Source organism: Cimex lectularius, unplaced genomic scaffold (genome assembly GCF_000648675.2).
Source record: "Cimex lectularius strain Harlan isolate CLEC.00 unplaced genomic scaffold, Clec_2.1 scaffold251, whole genome shotgun sequence".
NCBI classification, from domain to species: domain Eukaryota; kingdom Metazoa; phylum Arthropoda; class Insecta; order Hemiptera; family Cimicidae; genus Cimex; species Cimex lectularius.
This window is the reverse complement of record NW_019394213.1, coordinates 33160-53752: the sequence shown is the minus strand read 5'-3', so window position 1 is coordinate 53752 and position 20593 is coordinate 33160. Positions and strand designations below refer to the sequence as shown.

Sequence of the window (20593 nt, the reverse complement as noted above, 5' to 3'; positions counted from 1 at the left end):
AGAATCGACCATAACCTGTTATCCTTTTTTAAGAGATAGTTCCTAGTCACAATAATCTTTCTACCCATGGTCCCAAAAGGCTGCTCGTTTCATTTGGCTCATAGACTGTATGTTAAAACTTCCATTAACACCTGCTAACTAAAAAAAAGAATTCCTCCAAATGATTAATTCTCTACACCGTAATATAAATTTTATTGGGTTGTCCGGAAAATAATGCAGGATTTTGGTATTAAACAAAAAAAAAGAAACTAGTTACTTTAAAGCAATGTTCTTTAATCAAAATAATTTCCCATACTCTCAATACATTTCTCCCAACGTGTTGGTAACTTATTAATTCCGTCTGAGTAGAATTCAGAATTTTTAGAATTGATAAAGTCAATAAATGCATTTTCCAGTTCCGTTTGATTTTTGAATATTATGTGTTGTAAGTAGTGGTCCAGGTGTCTAAAAAAATGGTAGTCAGTAGGCGAGAGGTCCGGAGAGTAGGGTGGGTGAGGCAAAGTTTCATAGCCAAGCTCCAATAATTTTTGTGACGTTACACGTGACACATGTGGTCGAGCGTTGTCATGCAACAAAATGGGCCCTTTCCGATTGACCAAAGAGGGCTTCATTACTGCCAATTTCTGATGCATGGTATTAATTTGGTTACAGTATGATTCAGCATTGATGGTTTCGCCAGGATTTAAGAAGCTGTAGTGTATTAAACCAAATGAAGCCCACCATACCGTAACCATTACCTTTTTTTGATGAGTTGGGGGCTTTGGAGCTTCTCCTTTGTCGAGCCACTGTCCAGAACGTCTAGTGTTATCGTAGAGAATCCACTTTTCGTCACATGTAACAATTCTGGCCAGAAATGGGTCATTTTTGTTTCGACAAAGAAGTGATGCACAAACATCAAAGCGCTGATTTTTTTGGCGATCGTTTAATGAGTGTGGAACCCAATTTTCGAGTTTTTTCACTTTTCCAATCGCCTTGAGGTGGTCAGCGACGGTCGTTTTACTGACTTTGAGTTGCTCTGCAAGTTCTCGAACAGTTGTTTTGGGGTTTTCTTCCACCACTGATCGCAGAACATCATCATTAAGAGAGGAAGGCCTTCCACGACCTTCTTCATCTTCAAGGCTGAAATCTCCCTCCCGAAATTTTTTAAACCACCTTTGCACAGTGCACTCATTAACACAACCCTCGCCCCAGACTTGGTTAATGTTTCTAGCCGTTTGGGCTCCGCTTCGGCCGAGTTTAAACTCGTAAAAGAAAATCGTACGAAATTCTCGCTTTGACATTATAAGGATGACTGAATTATTTCCAAGTAGCGGAATGCTACAGAGGTAAACAAACAATATCATTTGGAAGAGGATTAATAAGTGTTGACATTCATACAAATGAGTAATCCTGTAAACGTAAACAGAATATTTTATATAGATTTTTTTTAATGAAAACTTAAAATCCTGCATTATTTTCCGGACAACCCAATACATTGGAAATTAACAAAGATGGTTGTTTGAACTTTTTAGACCTAAAAATGCCCATAATAAACAACCTAATAGAAATAGACGTAGAATTTGAACAGTAACAAAAGAAATTTACTTCCTCTATAGACAGGTAGACTTTCTCCTGACAGAATGATGACAATCAGCCAATAACTTTCCAAATCTTAAAATTTTTTAATTCTATTTTTTTTCATTATTCTTCAGTCGTGTGCAGACATGTTAAATCTTGAATTATTATGTATATTTTAAGATATTCATTATTTCTATAAAAATAAAATATTTTTCATATAAATTATTTAACTTGCACTTCTGTACCTGTTCACATATTTAATCAACATATTTGTATGTATTTTTTTAATATTAATTACATAATTTTTTTTTTTGGGGGGGGGNCTAAAAACAGTAGAATAGAACTCCTTTGACATTCCTTCTGGGCTATCGCTTTCCAAAAACCATGGCTTTTTCTTGAGCTCAAGGAACAGTGACCTGTAATAATTGCCAACTTTTTTCCAAAAAGTTTTTCCCGTCATGTTTAGGAATTTTAATGTCAAGGGTTGGACCAGATGTTGCAGCCTCCTTTGTAAGTGCGTCCTCCGTTTCATTTTGCCATAAGCCTGCATGCCCTTTCACCCAACACAATGCCACCCTTATTCCCATGATTTTTGTCTCAAGCATTTTCCTACAGATTTCCTACATAATATTTAAAATATGTTATATTATTTTACAATGACAATTTAAAATAAATGTGATCTTTTTTAAAAGTATATTTATATGAAACATTGTTTTAAGCTATTTTCTTACTTTACATATTGTTTAATACTTAAGTAATTTTTTCTTTGTTTTCTTATTTTTGCTTTCACATTGTATATTACTATATTTAAACATTTTTTTGTAAATTGGATTTATTCCATAAAATATGTTATTATATTATTATATCTACCCATGGTTGGAATGTAATTTCTCGCCATGAGAGAGCAAAATGAACAAAAATCCTCAAATTGAATCTTCTTATAACTTTTATATGATTTGCACTTTATGTACTCTTTGACTTCCTTGTATTTTGATGTTGAAACGAAAGTCTGTAAAAACTTATATACTGTGAATAATAGAAAATACATGTTTGTCTTCTATTGTTTAGTATAAACCACTTTTCTCTTGATCAAAGTATGTATACTCTACTCGTGGTTGAGGAAAATAACGAAGCCATAAAGTGAACTCTTTTAGAATGTAGCCATCTAGACGTGGTTGGAATATAATTTCACATCATGAGAGGACAAAAACCATCACATTGAATGTTCTTATAACTTTCATATGATTTGCACTTTATGTACTCTTTGACTTTCTTGTATTTTGATGTTGAAACGAAAGTGTAAAAATGTAAATATCTGTGAATAATGGAAAATACGTTTCATACACTCAACACGTGGTTGGAGAAAAGAACAAAGCCCCAAAGAGAACCATTTTAGAATCTACCCATGTACAAGTGGTTGGAATGTAATTTCACAAACAAAAGGAACAAAAACCCTCAAACTGAATCTTTTTATAATTTTTATACGAATTGCAGGTTGTGAACTCTTTCACTTCCTTGTATTTTGGTATCGAAACAAAATCCTGTAAAAACTTATCTGTGAATAATGGGAAATACATGTTTGCCTTCTTCTTTTTAGTACAAACAACTTTTCTTTATCTATTTTACACGTGGTCGTAAGATTAATTCGTCTCAGAATCATATCCCCTTGAATTTTGACGGGAATTTTTTTTTTATTGTTAGGATTAGGACGTAGTTTCACACTCCCACCGTACGAGAACGTTCTAGACCTTTTGCCATAATTCGTATGCTGACTAGACATTATATCTTTCTATTCTAAAATACAAAATCGATAAGGGATTTTTTTATTATTTTTTTAATGTAATATTTTTTTTAATGTGTTTGAAAGAGGGCAAGTAGTTCCAATGGATTTTTTTTTGTTCAGTATGACAAAATATTTACACGTTTGTCCCATATGTTTTTATAGTGGATCGAAAAGGGTAAAAATCGTTGGAAAGGAAAAACGCGAACCGGTGAGAAAAGTTAAACGATTACGGGATAATTAAAGAGAAAAAAGTTGGTCTTTCGATCAAAAGAGCTGTGAATCGATTTGCTGCCTCGTCCAATCCGTTGGCCGCTTCCGTTCAACCGTCGACGCGATTGGTCAAAAGTTCTAGAACGTTCTAGAAGCGCATCGACCCTACCCAGCTCGAGCCCTAATCGCCGGATATCGTCCTCATTTTCACGTCAGACGCCCGAGCGATCGTTGCGGCAAACCAAGACCACATTCTACCAATAGGAAAACACTTTTAATTTATTTAAACAAGGTACGATTTATTTAAACTATTGTAGATTTCTTTATTTGTTACTTTATTCTTTTAATTTTATTAAATAGAATCTTGAGAGAGGTTTTTTGAATTGTTAATTTTTCACCTCGCCATGTGCTTTTCGTAAGATTTTGTTTCCTGACGCCATTTGTTTTTAATTTTCAATTTTTTTCTGAAATTTAGTCGTCTTTGTTATTTAAACATTTTGAGAGTATTGTTAATTAGTAAAATAAAACAATTTATAATATTCCAAGCACTTGAGCAAGTCAAGGTCGAGATAAATTCGCGCTGACGTAATCCGTTCAATAGTTTCGTTTTATTTTTTTTCACTGAAAGGATATTTTTTTACAGATAAAATGGCCAAAGTTCCAGCAGTCGGAATCGATCTCGGCACGACCTACTCCTGCGTCGGTGTATTCCAGCATGGAAAGGCCGAGATCATCGCCAACGACCAGGGTAACAGGACGACACCCAGCTATGTCGCCTTTACAGACACGGAACGTCTGATCGGCGACGCCGCCAAGAACCAGGTCGCGATGAACCCAAACAACACAATTTTCGGTAATTTTTTTGTTGAAAAAAAATTAAATTTTACAGCACGCCACGTGCACGTGCAACCCTCACCTATGGCGTTGCTGGCCTCGGCCGGTGATTCAACTTTTTCTCTCGGCCTAAGTTGCACAACGACTTGTTTTCCTTCATTTTCCCCTGCCCAAGTTGCACAACCTTGGGTATTCCTTTTGTGTATAATTTATACAGATTTTTTATTTTAGAAGACCAACGTGTTTTTTTTGCGCCCTACCCCACCTGTAATTATTAGGGACTACTTCTCAATTGCCGCCAAATTTTTGTGTTCACAATTTCTTTTCGACCTGACTTTACAGTATAGTTTTTGTTCTCTTTATTTCCGTTGGCATAAAACAAAAAATTAAACACGTTAAATTAAAAAATTAAAAACACGTTAAATTTAAGATTTTACCATTTTAGGGTTCCTTCTTCCTCATCCTTTACTTTGTTGGTGTTAAAATTTCTCTTTCATTATGTTTCATTTTAAATATTTAAATTCGAGCCTTTTATATATTAAAACAAGTCCGATCTTATATAGCTTTATGTGATGAATCCTGTTTAAATTATTTAAAAAAAAATGCTTTTGCGCATTTCACAATCCACTCTTTTAAATTTTAAGCTTGTTTAAAGCTTAAATTTCGTCATTTTTTCTTCTTTTTTTTCATATATTTTAGGTTCCTTTTTTGTTGTTTTCTTTTTATATTATATCCCGGGTTCATTTTAACATCTCACTTTTGGATATCTTTTTTTATTCTTTATTATTATTTTTATGGCAAACAACCACTAGAGTTAAAGCTGCCTAAATCGCATTATTTATGCCTCAAATTATTTACACACAAAAAAAAATTATAAACAAATTCCATCTTGCGAAGCTTTACAGGATGAACTCCCTTTAAAATTTTATTTTTTAATTTAATTTAATTTATGTATTTTTTAATGCTTTTACACATTGCACTTATTAAATTTTTAATACTTACAGAATGCATTTGGTAATTTTTTCTCTTTATTTTAGATTTGGTTCCTTTGTTGGTTTTTCTTTTTTATGTTATATCGAGGTTTCTTTTTAACATATTCATTTTTTTATTTATTTATTTTTTATCGAAAGAACCACTATGGTTAAAGCTGCCCATGCCATGTTAAAAGTATTCAATCATCAAATATTTACTTTAAAACATTAAATTAAATTTACCAATCATTTTTATTTATAACAGTATTTAATTTCAAACAGTTAAATCCAAGCTTAAATTTTTATACATTATACAAGTTCCATGTTGTGCAGCTTTACACAGGATGAATCTTGTTTTGATGCTTTTAAACACATTACACAATGCCGTAAGTTTTTATTAACTACAGAGTGAATTAAGTCATTTTTCTCTTTATTTTTTATATATTTTCTTTTTAGGGTCCACCCCCTATCAATCACTAGTGTTAAAGCTGCCTAAATCATGTTAAATTATTTCTTATCTAATTATTTACATTGAATTTTTTATTTATTTTACAATATTTGATTTTAAATTGTTAAATCCAACTGTAAATAGTTATACGTTTAACAGTTACATGTTTTGTAGATTTACAGGATGAAATGTTTTATTTATTTTTTTGAAAAAAGCTTTTGCACATCCCACTCACCTCTGTTCACTATAACCAACAGGATGAATTTGAACATCTTTTGACTTTTTTAATTCTTTGACTTTTATCATAATTGATAGATTACTAGTCATTTGCTGGCAAAGTTTGTCAATTGCCTTTTTGTCTTAATTAAACATTGTTATATATTTATTTAACATTTAAAATAAATGTTTTTGTTCTCTGTATTATAATACACAGTGCCACACGACACGCAAGAATGGCACAATTACACAGAAGACAAACACTTTAAACCCTGAAGATGATCTCAATAAAGATCGAAACGTTTGCACGATAAAGAAAATAATTTTCTGAAACCTACATCACACCAGACCGCATCTCACAATTTCTGAATAATTATCGATTAACGGTCACTAACCACCACACATTATTAACCACTTGAAATATTATTATTATTATTATTATTAATTTTTAAGGGCGTTTTAACGGCTAAGGTCATTTCACGCCCTAACATCCAAACCTTCTATCTTAGGTTAGCTATATCTCTTCTGAGTGCTATAAAGCTCTGACTCCAAATATTCACTCGTAATCTAATTTATCCTATTGCCATCCAAACTTTAATTTTTCTTTTCAAAATTCTTAATTCGGAAGGCCAAATGTATACAAAATTCCCATTTTAAATTGCATAAAATTTAATAAAATTATAAAATTTATTTCTGTTTTTTTAAAAAATTAGAATTGTGAATTTTTGTTCCATAATTTAAAAATTCCCCGTAGGCTTGTATGGCTAATAATAATAATGCGACTCCATTATTATTATTATTAGTATTAGTACTAGTCTTAGCAACAGTCTCAGCATGAGTATTGGCTCATCCTTATCCTTTTATTCTTCCATTCAAATATGATACATAAACTAATTTTACATAACAATAATAAGAAACAAAACACAATAACATTTCTTTATCTTTATCTTCTTTTTTTTTGGAGGGAGCTATTTTTCTTATTTAAATTGCGATTTTGGGCATTGCAGTTTATTCCCCCGCAATTTGTATTTTCTTCCATTTCATTTTTCCGCTCCGGCAACCTCAAAAACCTCTGAAAAAAAGAAATCTTGCACGCACAACTTTTATTCAAACATTAGCAGGCATTCAATGATNCTATTATTATTATTAATTTTTAAGGGCGTTTTAACGGCTAAGATTTATTATTATTATTATTATTATTATTATTATTATTATTATTACACAATGTTTGATTTGAAGAGGAGCCGTTAAAAAAAGAAAAAAAATCAGTTTTCTTAGGCCTATAAATTTTTTCTTGACCGTTAATAGTGTTATTTTGATAATCAGCTGCGACTGATAACTTTTATCAATCGGGGACTGGTTGCAATGACAATTAAAATTAATTTGCGTTCACCAAAAAGATAACATTCATTTAGCTGCTGCACACAAGACATTCATTTTTTCTGTTGCATTTTTGTGATATTAGTTGGCAGTAAAGTATGACACATCTCAGGTTAGACAACTCATTTATTTTCACTGTGATAAACCTTAATTTGATAAGATAAAAACAATTGTGTAATGCTGAGTAACTTTTTACTTGATAAATTCACTTTTTTTTTTTTTTTTTTTTTAATATTTTTTTTAAGTACGTGCTTTAACTAGGGACAAAGTTTCTTTAGGAATTATTACTTATGGATAATTTATTTTTGAATTTTAAAAAATTCAAAACTATGAATAGTTTATTTTTGAATCTTAAAATATTCACATCTTACGAGTTATGACAACTTCAATTCCATTTTTAATTTTTTTTTAAATAAAGATAAATTGTTAAAAATTGAATTAATTTTTCAGATGCCAAAAGGTTGATTGGGAGAAGATTTGAAGATGTCACCGTCCAGTCTGACATGAAACATTGGCCATTTGAAGTCGTGAGTGACGGCGGAAAACCGAAGATCCAAGTCCAGTACAAAGGAGAGAATAAGACTTTCTTCCCCGAGGAAGTAAGTATCGTTGCCTCAATAATTTTATATTTTATTGCAATGGTTTATTACAAATTCAGTGCTTTCTCAATCAGGAAAGTATTATTGGCCAGTTGCAAAATTAAATGCTCGCTCATAGTGCCTTGTGATCATCTTTGGTCACTTAGGTCTCCTAGTAGAGCTACAGCTCATTTCTTAATGGTTTCAAATATAATTAGAGTAGTGAAAAGTTTATAGAAGTTGGTATCCCTCAGCCGTCCATATATAGTCAGGGTTCGTGTGAGGTCAGATGTGACCATATTTAGCTTGTTGGACGACCTTTGTTATATCTTGATCAAATTCTTCCTGATTTTCTTCCTCATTTCATCATTTGTTTTCCTGCTTGTCTAACTTCACCTTGGCAGTGAAGTTTGTTTACTACACCACTGGAGTATGACATAAAATTCAGTTCCTGATGACATGTTGCAATTTAAAATTCAGTTCCTGGTGACATGTTGCAATTTAATTTTATTATGTAATTTATTTTAATTAGGGAATTTGTTCTGTAATGAAATGAAATAAATTAAGTTATAACTTAAACTTTATACTACTACGTACTATTTACTGGCAATGAAGATATACCTATTGACCTTAGGACACCGCTGAAATATTTACGGTGATGAAAACTTTGAAATAATTCTGAGCCAATGTGTCTTAAATTTCAAAAATTTAGATAATAGAAACTAAATTTTTTTTTTTTGGGTGCATTGACGGAGTGGTTAGGTAGGTAGTAGTGTCATGCTATCTGCACCCTGATAATAAAGCAAAAAAAAAACAATGATTTGACTCATAGTTAATGTTAAGCCACCCTGTATGACAGGAATTGTACTTTAATGAATAATAAATAAATTAATTAAAATTAATATAATTAATGTAAATAATAAATTAAGTTGTACCTTAAACTTAGTACTGGTAAACTTAGTATTATTTATTGGCAATGAAGATATACCTGTTAACCTTAGGACACTGCTGAAATATTTACGGTGATTGAAACCTGGAAATAATTCAGAGCCAATGTGTCTCAATTATTAAAAAGTTAGGAGAAATTAAATCTTGGGGGACTGCATTGGCCGGTGGTTGGGCGTAGTAAGAGTTCAAATTGTGGGTTATCCTGAGTGTATTTTTCGTTGAAATTAATACGTAAAAATTATGGTAAGTGGTTTGATTTATTCTTATACATTAAACCTCTGTATGACAGGAATTGTACTTTAATGAAATAAATTAAATTGTACCTTAAACTTAGTACTATTTATTGGCAATGAAGATATACCTGTTGACCTTAGGACACCGCTGAAATATTACGGTGATGGAAACTTAAATAATTCAGAGCCAATATGTCTTAAATTTAAAAGTGTAAAAAGTAGAAACTAAGGAAAAAAGTATTTACCACACTAGTGGCTCTGGGTTAAAATCCTGGTATGGTTCACCTTTTTAATTGAAAATATGAAAAAAAGTGCAAATTGATTTGACAGACCATTGTCGTTAAGGGACATGACGGGAATTATTTTTACTTTAATAAACTATGAAATAAATTAAGTTGTAACTTTAAACTTAGTATTAATTGGCAGTGAAGATATACCTGTTGACCTTAGGACACCGCTGAAATATTACGGTGATGAAAACTGAAACAATTCTGAGCCAATTAAATTAAATTCCTATTGTCTAAATAAAATGAATAATTGCTTATATATATATTATATTGTTTCTGTTTTTAATAGATTAGTTCCATGGTCCTCACCAAAATGAAGGAAACTGCTGAAGCCTACCTTGGAAAAACGGTCACCAACGCCGTAGTTACAGTCCCTGCCTACTTCAACGATTCTCAGAGGCAAGCTACCAAAGATGCTGGAACCATTTCTGGCCTTAACGTCCTTCGTATTATTAATGAACCGACTGCTGCAGCCATCGCTTATGGGCTCGACAAGAAGGTAACGGTAATGAGAAGTATACCTTTTTTAATTGATGTACGCTTAACTCATGGTGATGGTGTCTGCATGCCTCCTTTGATTCCAAAATGCTGATTTATACGTAACGTACTTACAAGTGTTCTTAATTTTTAAATATTATTTTTGCTCATTTCCATTTCTATTAGGGAGCCGGAGAGAGGAACGTCCTTATTTTCGATCTCGGAGGTGGTACTTTCGACGTGTCCATTTTGACGATTGAAGATGGTATTTTCGAAGTCAAGTCCACAGCTGGAGACACTCATTTGGGAGGTGAAGATTTCGACAACAGGATGGTTAATCACTTTGCTCAGGAATTCAAGCGTAAATACAAAAAAGATCTTACTCAGAACAAGAGGGCTCTCAGGAGATTGAGAACTGCCTGTGAAAGGGCAAAGAGAACTCTTTCTTCCTCGACCCAGGCCAGTATCGAAATCGATTCCCTCTATGAAGGTATGGACTTCTACACATCGATCACAAGAGCCAGGTTTGAAGAGCTGAACGCCGATCTGTTCAGAAGCACGATGGAACCTGTAGAAAAATCACTCAGGGATGCTAAAATGGACAAAGCCCAAATCCACGACATTGTGCTCGTCGGAGGTTCCACCCGTATTCCAAAAGTACAGAAACTCCTGCAAGATTTCTTCAATGGCAAGGAACTAAACAAATCCATCAACCCTGATGAAGCAGTAGCGTATGGTGCTGCTGTCCAGGCTGCCATCTTGCAGGGTGATAAATCTGAAGAAGTACAAGATCTCCTCTTGCTCGATGTCACACCTCTGTCTCTCGGTATCGAAACAGCTGGAGGAGTGATGACTGCTCTGATCAAGAGGAACACCACCATTCCTACCAAACAAACTCAGACATTCACCACATACTCTGACAACCAGCCTGGAGTATTGATTCAAGTTTACGAAGGGGAGCGTGCTATGACAAAAGACAACAATTTACTCGGAAAGTTTGAACTCACTGGCATTCCACCGGCACCTCGTGGCGTCCCACAAATCGAAGTGACATTTGACATCGATGCCAACGGTATCCTTAACGTCACCGCCATTGAAAAATCTACTGGCAAAGAGAACAAGATTACCATCACCAACGACAAAGGACGATTGAGTAAGGAGGAAATCGAAAGGATGGTCAACGACGCTGAAAGATATAAGGCAGAAGATGAAAAACAGAAGGCCGTCATTTCTGCCAAGAACGCCCTCGAATCTTACTGCTTCTACATGAAGAGCACTGTGGAAGATGAGAAACTCAAGGATAAAATCTCCGAAGCCGACAAGACCACTATTTTGGAAAAATGCAACGAGGTCATTCAATGGCTCGACGCCAACCAACTCGCTGAAAAAGAAGAGTTTGAACACAAGCAGAAGGAATTGGAACAGCTCTGCACTCCGATTGTCAACAAATTGTACCAGAGCGGTGGAGCTCCACCACCAGGTGCTGCTGGCGGATTCCCAGGAGGTTTCTTCCCAGGTGGTCCTGGTGGGGCTCCTGGTGCCGGCGGTGCTGCTGGCTCAGGCCCAACCATCGAAGAAGTCGATTAATCTGGCAGTTCCAAATTCCTTAAACTACAATTTTGCCATGACCTAACTTGCTGAATCAGTATTTTTTCCTATTGTTATCATCTTTCATTTTGTAAACTTAAACAGTAACTATTATTTTCAAATAATAGAATTTTGAACCAAATGTTTTACTTTCTGGCATCTAAATTACAATCTAAATTTTTCGTTCATTTTTTATATTTCTTTTTTTTTTCTTTTATGAAAAAAAAACCTACCTTGCCCTAGTTAATTTTCCTTGTTTACATTCCGTTTGTTTCCTTTGTATATAATTAAAAGTCAGTGAGATCTAGTCTAGAAACACATTTTAGTCTTTCAGAGCGTAATATAATCAATAGCGATTGCTTGTGATGGGAATTCATGATCATGTACAATCTTTTTATAATAACCCTCTGTGAATAAGATATTAAAATATGTCTTATTTGCACAGTCTTTTATTAATTCCAAACTCTGACCTCTGCTTTTTTTTTAACAATTTCAAATGGGATAAAAGTTGAACTGTGGTCTAACTTGAAACTATTATTAACATTATTAAATAATTTGACTAATGTTTTTTTTATCATATTGACTGAGCATTTTGCCTTAATTTTTTATCCTTTCAGTACAAAAAGTAAATATTAAAAATAAAATTGAAAACGGTTCATAATTCAAGCCTTATTAGTCTGAACCTAAGTAGGAACGAGAGCTGTGTTAGGATTAGAGAAAATGCATTTTTAGTCAAAAATATAGAATATAACAATGTAGATACAAGCAGTAAAACTAGTCTGGTTTGTAACAGAATGTATGTAAAAACTTGATCAGGAGGTACAAAAAGATCAAATTTGAAAATAGCTAGAAATGATTAAAAAAGTGTTCAAAACGAGAGCAATAGGTCTGATCATTTAGATCATTTTAATCATTTTTTTTTCTTATTGGTTTCAATTTTACTTGGTGTGAACGTATTATCAATTTGTTTCTTTTATGAAATGCAGTTTTTCAATAAAAATTCTAAAGCCCAAACTTTGTCAGAGGACCCTTCGCATTTAAAATTATATACTTGTAGTATATGTAGTACATAGTTTTTATAGCCAGTCCATTCCGAGCTCAGAGGGATATCCCTGAAATAAACAGATTGACATACTTTACAAAATCCAGAACAAAAATCAAATTGGACAAAATGGAATCTATGTAAAACCCCAGTTAATTAAAAAAGTAATAATTTGAAGATTAATGATTAATGAATTATTGGGAAGAGTGAGGCTGTTTTTTTAGCCTGCCCGTTTGGATACATTGGAATTAATTTTTGATAGCTGGAGACGGATGCCATGTTTGGTATTTAGACGGCTGTACAGACTACAGGACAGAAAATCCTTTTTTGGATAGGAAGTTGAGGCAAACTGGAGAACAGTTGGCTTTTTCAACGAATGTTGAAATTTGTTTTCCAGACTGAGTAAAAAAATAGGGCATTGGGCTGGAATCTACTTTATTTTCAAGATGGATTCTGAATTAATGTCCATTAAAATTAGTATTTAGTTGAAGATTAGTTTGTTGAAACAGAAAACGGTTTGTCCACCCATTCATGGTCTTGCATCATTGTATCTCGAGCTGTTCGAGTATTTAAGTAAGTAGTGCAAAACGGACATCTCCCAACTTTGAAACATATTTCACATATTTCATCAATCAACATGTTCCGTTCGCAAGCTCCCCCTTTTGTTTTCTTTGTAAAATTCATAAAACAAATAACGAAAACACCACGTTTGGCCTTCTCAACAGATTCAACCCAAAACTTGTGGGTCCTTTAAGGAATGAGTATATTCCGTTTTTTTAGGTTTGATTAACCCACTTGAGGCCGGTGACTGCCTCAAAATCAAAGGAATTTTGATTTGAAATAAATTATGAACACAATTGCAGAGGGACACCTCTATTTTGTTTCTTTTAAAACAAAAATGTATTTCCTTATGAATCAAGACACGTTATATAAAAAATATAAAACAACAAAACATGAACCTTTGCTTACAAACTAACAATATAAGAATAATTAGATACTATGGGAATAATATGGGCCTGAAGGGCAAAATTAAAATAATCAACCTTGATAACCAAAATGGAAAATACCAAACAATAAACTATAAATGAAAATGGACCACACAACAAATAATTTATACTAATAAAAATCAAAGTGGACACAAATCCGATTAGACTGGCTTTCATCTGGATTTTTTCTTATTGTTTTTCTTCCAATGCCTAGGCTAGACTGAACTATCCGTTCTCGCTTTCCTGCCTCCAGCTTCGAGGGGAGAGCCTGGACATAATTTGTTGTTATAAACTAAAAATTTTAAAGGCATGAACTTTGTCATATGCATCGAAAAATGTTTCTCCCCTTGCAAAGAAAGATAGTTTTATATAAATATTTGGCTGATTATTGCCACTTTTCATCATTGAAACTGTTGGCCAATTTGAAATTGTAGTCCAATAAACAGAGAAAGACTAATCGTGAAAGTGCTTTCGCACGAGAAAGCCACCTGACTGGTGGGAAGCTGGGAATGATGAAGGCTTCCCATATCGACACATGAGAAAAGTCTTGACTTCAATGGCCACAACTTGATATAATTATTAATTTAAACTGGCCCATCCAAAACTTTCTTAAAAGAAGCTGGCATTTCTTTCATAGCCAAAACGTCTGGAGAAAACAAAATAACTGCCGATGCAGAATAACTCGTTTTCAGTACGCATTGTTATTAGTTTTTAATTTTATTTATTCATTCTCCGTTTATTATTACAATTATTACTGGAAGTTCGTCACGGAGACTGGTTATCCAAACAACAAAACAATAAATGCCACCCACTTGTACTATTTATTACAGTTTTTAGTGATAGTTTTTGCTTTTTACAACTTGTATTCAAGAATTATATTATAATGTAAAATAAATTAATTATATTAATAGCTCCCAAATGGGAAAAAAGACAAAATTTTTAAAACGGTAAATTTTGATATAATGTATAAGCAAGAATTGAAAACGTTTTACAGTACAAATATTATGGTCGTATTTTCTTTTCAAATGTTTCAAAACAAGTTTTTTGCATTAAATTAACTATTTTTAATTTCAACTTATCCTTTTTTTTACATTCGAATTAAATTTTTTTACCTTCACTTAGACCCTTTTTAATTTCAAATTATTCCTTCATTCATCAAATGAACTCGTTCTATTGGGTTGTCCGGAAAATAATGCAGGATTTTGGTATTAAACAAAAAAAAAGAAACTAGTTACTTTAAAGCAATGTTCTTTAATCAAAATAATTTCNAAATGTATTGAGAGTATGGGAAATTATTTTGATTAAAGAACATTGCTTTAAAGTAACTAGTTTCTTTTTTTTTGTTTAATACCAAAATCCTGCATTATTTTCCGGACGACCCAATAATTTGACTCTTAGAAAAACATTTGAAAATTAATTACAATTAAAATTTAAAATGAAATAAAAACAAATAATTGTAAAAAAAATTATCACATTTTTCAAATTAAAAGAATAATCCTTGTTTTATTTTTTATTAATTTAATTTTTAATTTTAATTCTAATTCATTTTTATATGGTCTTCTAAGCACCCAATTATTTTTTTAAATATTTTGTGTTCAAATGCAGGAATTTTATTTTAAAATATTCACATTAAAAGAAGAATTATTACTTCATTTTATATTCAATTTTAGATAAATTTTACTTTCAACTGCCATTAATTTTCATACGGTCTTTAAGTCATTTTTTTACATTATAAAAATCATATTAAGAGAAGGATCACTTTGTTTCTGGCGATGTATTCACCAGACGGAAGTGTGTAAAAAAATGCCTTAGCATTCTTTCTCGAGGAAAACCTTCAAGTTTGTTTTGTATTTATTTATTTGGTCATTTTTTCTCATTAGACATTACAATTGGTACATGTTGTCTGTTTACAGTAGTAATAATTAATTAACCTAACATTTGATGGCGCAATCCACCGATAATCCTACCTTAAAAATTTTACTTGTCAGTGTGAAATTTAAAGTAAATAATTTTAAAATCTGTGTCGGTAGTGTTGGTTTTTGTTCAAATTTAGTTCTGAGCCGAGTAGAATTGATAAATAATTTCTGACATGGTAGAATCATCTTGAGTCCAACAATAATTTTCTTTTGATCGTCGACCCGAGGTCTGTCGGATTATTGAACCGTTATTGAACTCTGAATGCTCTTGAATTCATATCGAAACTAGTTTTTAAGGTAAATCTCTTTTTTGCGAATGATTTAAAACTGCGATAGGCTTTTGGATAATTAACAAAAAAATTAACGTTCCGAACGAGGCGATTGTTAAAAAAACAAGGAGAGAGGCTCTTCGCCTTGAGATTTAATAGAGAACAAAGACCGTTGCACGGCCTGTCATATTTCGACCGTGGTCAGGTGAGATAAAGCGAGGCTAGACGGACCCTGTATGACCAGTGATGAATAAGCCGAGGACAAACGTTCGCCTATTCAGGTCGTAAAAGTCTCACAAAATGGTGTAGTTACGGTATAATTGGGAATGACTGCCTAGATTCTTGGAATCGTTAAACCACTTAATTCCCAAGGTCTTCCTACTTTCAGCGAGAAATTTATACTAAGTCTAATCATCGCTCACGAACATTAGTCGAAAAAAAAAAGTTGTGTTTAAATTATCAATAAAAATATTTAAATCAGATCTACTGATGTAATTCTAGAGAAATAAAAAAAAACTTGTTGGGTCATCAATCATGAAATATGTTTGAGAGTTTTCTGTCATTTACACAACTACATGAAATGTTCTTTCCGTGACAAAGAGTTAATAAACTTTTACGGCCTCATTAATTAGCTGGTGCTATTGTTCCACGTTTAGCACTCGTTAAACGCAGTACGTACACTGTGTTGGAATTACTTTTTAACTTATAATTTCCGTTTACGAATAGTTTCGGTTATAACCCTGGAAAAAACAAATATGTCGTTAGGTAAGTCGAAAAAATTTCAGATTGGGAGAATATTCGTTCCCAATTAGACTGCGAATAGCCAATTTTGCGAGACCTTATGGGCCGGAATTGTTGAACGATTGCCCTCGTCTTATTTATTCCAGTACAGGGTCCGCCAAGTCTCTTATTTTCCCAGTTAGTAAACGGGAGACGAAATATGTTTGATAAGCCGTGTCAACGTTCTAGTCTTTCAGGTTTAACATAACCGTAGCGCCGCGATTATTTAGCGTTTTTCTGTCAAATTATCCCTTTTTAATTTCAAATTAACTCATTAACTCAAATTAACTTTAATTTCAAATGAACCATTTTCATTATTAATTAACCCTTTCATAAAGCATTAAAAAAAACAGGAAAAAGTATTTTTTAAAAAAATATAAAATAATTGAGCTCTTAGTTCATATGAAAATTAATCTGTTAAAATAAAAATGAAATAACATGAAATATAAAAGCAAAATGAATCCACTTTTAATTTATTTTGTGGTTTTTGTAAAAATTAAATTTGTGGTGATTAGTGACCGTTAATTGATAATTATTCAGAAATCGTGAGATGCGGTCTGGTGTGATGTAGGTTTCAGAAAAACATTTTTTTTTATCGTGCCAACGTTTCGATCTTTATTGAGATCATCTTCAGGATCCTGTAAATCTCAGGCCCTGAAGATGATCTCAATAAAGATCGAAACGTTGGCCCGAAAAAGAAAATGTTTTTCTGAAACCTACATCACACCAGACCGCATCTCACGATTTTTGAATAAGTAAAAATTAAATTTATTACTTATTTAAACATTTTTTTAAAGAGGGTATGAATTTATTTAAACCCTCGGAGTAGAATGTCGTGGGTTCGAACCCAAGACCTTTACCTTGATGAGTAGTACTACTAGTACCTTGCCACTTCTAAACCATTGCGGCCCCCACTCCAAATTTACATTTATTCGGTCGTTTCGGGAATTTAGACCCATCATCAGAATCTACGTTTATAAAAGACGTAAGTATAACATGGAATTTGTTTCTTTTATACATTTTTTTAAACAAAACTAAAAAAATTAAAAAAGACAAATAAGTCTCAAAATTTTCCGTTATAAAATATCCCTTTAAGAATTAATTTTTTTCTTAAAACTGGGCCCTTAGAAGACCAAATGAAAATGAATGACAGTTAACATTAAAAATTAAATCTAAAAACAAAACCATTCTTCTTTTAATGAGTATTTTAAAGTAAAATTACTGCAATTTGAAGAAAAAAAAATTGGGCTCTTAGAAGTCCATATTAAATACTGTTAAAATAAAGAAATGCATAAAATTAAATATAAAAGCCTGATGATTCTTTTCTTAAAATGAATTTATTTTGTCACTTAAAAAATTCGGCTCTTAGAAGACCAAATGAAAAATTAATGATAATTAAAATTAAAAATTAAATCTAAACAAAATAATGAATCTTCTTTTAGTGAGGATTTTAAAGTAAAATTCCTGCAATTTGAAAAAAATAAAATAATTGGGCTCTTAAGAGTTAATATTAAAATTAAATACGGTTAAAATAAAAAAATATAAAAGGAAATATAAAAGCATGATGATTATTTTCTTAATATGAATTTATTTTGTAACTTAAATCATTGGGCTCTTAAAAGACCAAATGAAAATTAATGACAGTTAAAATTAAAAATTATATAAATTAAATCTAAAAACAAAATAATCATTCTTCTTTTAATTGGGATTTTAAAGTAAAATTACTGCAATTTGAAAAAAAATTGAGCTCTTAGAAGTCCATATTAAATACTATTAAAATAAAGAAATTTATAAAATTAAATATAAAAGCATGATTCTTTTCTTAAAATGAATTTATTTTGTCACTTAAAAAATTCGGCTCTTAGAAGACCAAATGAAAAATAAATGACAATTAAAATTAAAAATTAAATCTAAAACAAAATAATGATTCTTTTCTTAATATGAATTTATTTTGTAACTTAAATCATTGGGCTCTTAGAAGTCCAAATGACATCTTTAAAATAAAATTCTTGCATTTGAAAAAATAATTAAACATAAAATAATTGGGCTCTTAGAAACCAAATGAAAATTAATTAATTATGAGAAACTAAATATTAAAATGTGGTGTGACGGATACCTGGCCGGCAAAGAAATGAAAATATTAAAACAAATTCGTCTTTTAATTTGAGATTTTTTTTTATTAGCCAAGCTTCAAATATACCATATGTATGTTAATTTTTTGGGAAGGGGTGGTTCAAAAATTTCAGATTTGTTATTACAGATTGTTTGAGATGTTTTATAAAAGGTATATGGTCATGACCCGGAGACTTGTTCATTTCGATTGCTTTTAGTATTTCCCAACTGTTTTAGTTCATTGAAAATTGTCGTTTTAAAAATATTCAAATTATTGTATGTTTTCTAAAATTTGTATGGTTTGTGATGCTTAATTGTATCAGCTGACTAACGCAAAAACAATTTTTTTTGTTTTATCGGGACAGTCAAGTGAATAGCATTATTTTATTGAAAGGAGGAAATGTATACGTCGTGTTATTTGGTTTGGATCATTTCTCTTCTTCCGTTTGGCATCGGTTTCCAGTACATAACGTGCGGTAGCGTTTTGAAGTTGATTAACGGGAAATACGGGGTGCGGCTTCATTCTCACGAAGTCGCCTACGCCTCCGGAAGCCAGATGCAGTCAGTGACCGGCGTAGAGCACATCGAGGACGGCAATTCCATCTGGGTGGTGAAGAACAGGACCGGCGAGTTGTGCCCCAGGGGGCGGCCACTGTCCTGCGGGGACGTCATCCGGCTGGAGCATTTGGCGACGGGGCGGAACCTCCACTCGCACCGTTTCTCTTCTCCTCTTTCCGGTTCGAACCAAGAGATAGCTGCCTTCGGGACTGCCGGCGAAGGCGACTCGGGTGATAACTGGCTGCTCGAGTGCGACTCGGGGGCGTGGTATCCCGACACGACTGTCAGACTTTTCCACGTGGACACTTCAGTTTACTTGGGAGTCAGCGGACAGCAGTACGGACACCCGATCGACGGACAGATGGAAGTGGTCGGCTGCTCCAGGGCCGACTCTTCCACCGAATGGACTTCAGCCGAAGGGGTTTTCTTTCACCATACGAGCGAGCTGCGTTTCAATCCGTCATTCTCCGCAAAGAAGCCTCATTTTCACAATGAACTATAATTTACGCCAATGTTTATAGGTAATTAATCAATAAAATTTGTTTTATAAGTAGGTTTTCTTTATCCTTTGCAGTGGATTTTTCAGGTTCAATTATTTTTCTGGATGAAAAAAAATGTAGGCTCGATCTATATACAGAGAAGTTAGAACAAATTTCAGTAATAATTTATCCAAATCACTCGACATATGTTAAAAAAATAGAGATTTTTATATACCTTTACCTTATACAGGGCGTTCTTTTTAGATGGTCCGGCTGAATTTAGTCTCGAACCAATGTCGCTATTAAAAAACAAAAAATACTTGTTTAATATTTTTTAGTCTAGTTTCAAATTTTTACCTTTTTTGGGAGAAAAATTATACTACACAGGATACTTCAGGTTCAACTTCAAAATTTCAAATACAACGGTATCCTGACATCATTTTAATGAATTTTTTACGCAGAAAACAATGGTGCAAACGGGTACGTATTAACGGAACAAAATAGGTAATACTTTTAGACTAGTTTCGAATTTTTACTTTTTTTTTTTGAAGAACTGGTGTACAGGGCCTCTCAGGACCAGTTGAACATCAAAATTTTAAATACGACCCAACATCCTGACACATAATTTTAAAGGTTTTTTTTTTTACGCTGAAAACAATGGTGCGATAGGATTTTAAATTGGTCAAAAAATAACAAAGTTATGTGAACAAGAAACGGGCAGTGTAATTTCGACGAGGAGCTGAATATTTTGTTGTATGACAATCAATTAATCTTTTTATGTAAGGCTTTGGTTGAAATGAAAAAGTTAGTGTTACGAGCGGGATTCGAACCCACGATCTTCGGCTTGATACGCCACTAGATTTTGATTCTCGGCGACAAATGAAATGGCCACGGAGAGCTTTAATGAGGTATACTTCATTTTAAACTTATTAAATTCACTAG

General features: G+C 32.6%; 1 protein-coding gene and 1 pseudogene across 3 annotated transcripts; both read left to right on the top strand.

Moving 5' to 3' along the window:
- Positions 1 to 3313: 3313 nt before the first annotated feature.
- On the top strand, positions 3314 to 11702 carry LOC106664202 (heat shock 70 kDa protein cognate 4). 3 transcript variants are annotated; one of them, XM_014389679.2, is made up of 5 exons: positions 3314 to 3842; positions 4194 to 4403; positions 7850 to 7998; positions 9735 to 9944; positions 10109 to 11509. In XM_014389679.2, the coding sequence occupies exons 2-5, from the start codon at positions 4199 to 4201 to the stop codon at positions 11507 to 11509; spliced, it is 1965 nt and encodes a 654-aa protein (XP_014245165.1). In that variant the 5' UTR covers positions 3314 to 3842; positions 4194 to 4198. The 3 variants fall into 3 exon arrangements, with proteins under 3 accessions (XP_014245165.1, XP_014245162.1, XP_014245164.1); XM_014389676.2 differs by having other exon boundaries at positions 9735 to 9950; XM_014389678.2 differs by lacking the exon at positions 3314 to 3842 and having other exon boundaries at positions 4199 to 4403; positions 9735 to 9950; positions 10109 to 11702.
- Positions 11703 to 18684: 6982 nt separating this feature from the next.
- LOC106664412 lies at positions 18685 to 19725 on the top strand (annotated as a pseudogene).
- The last annotated feature ends 868 nt before the right edge of the window (positions 19726 to 20593 follow it).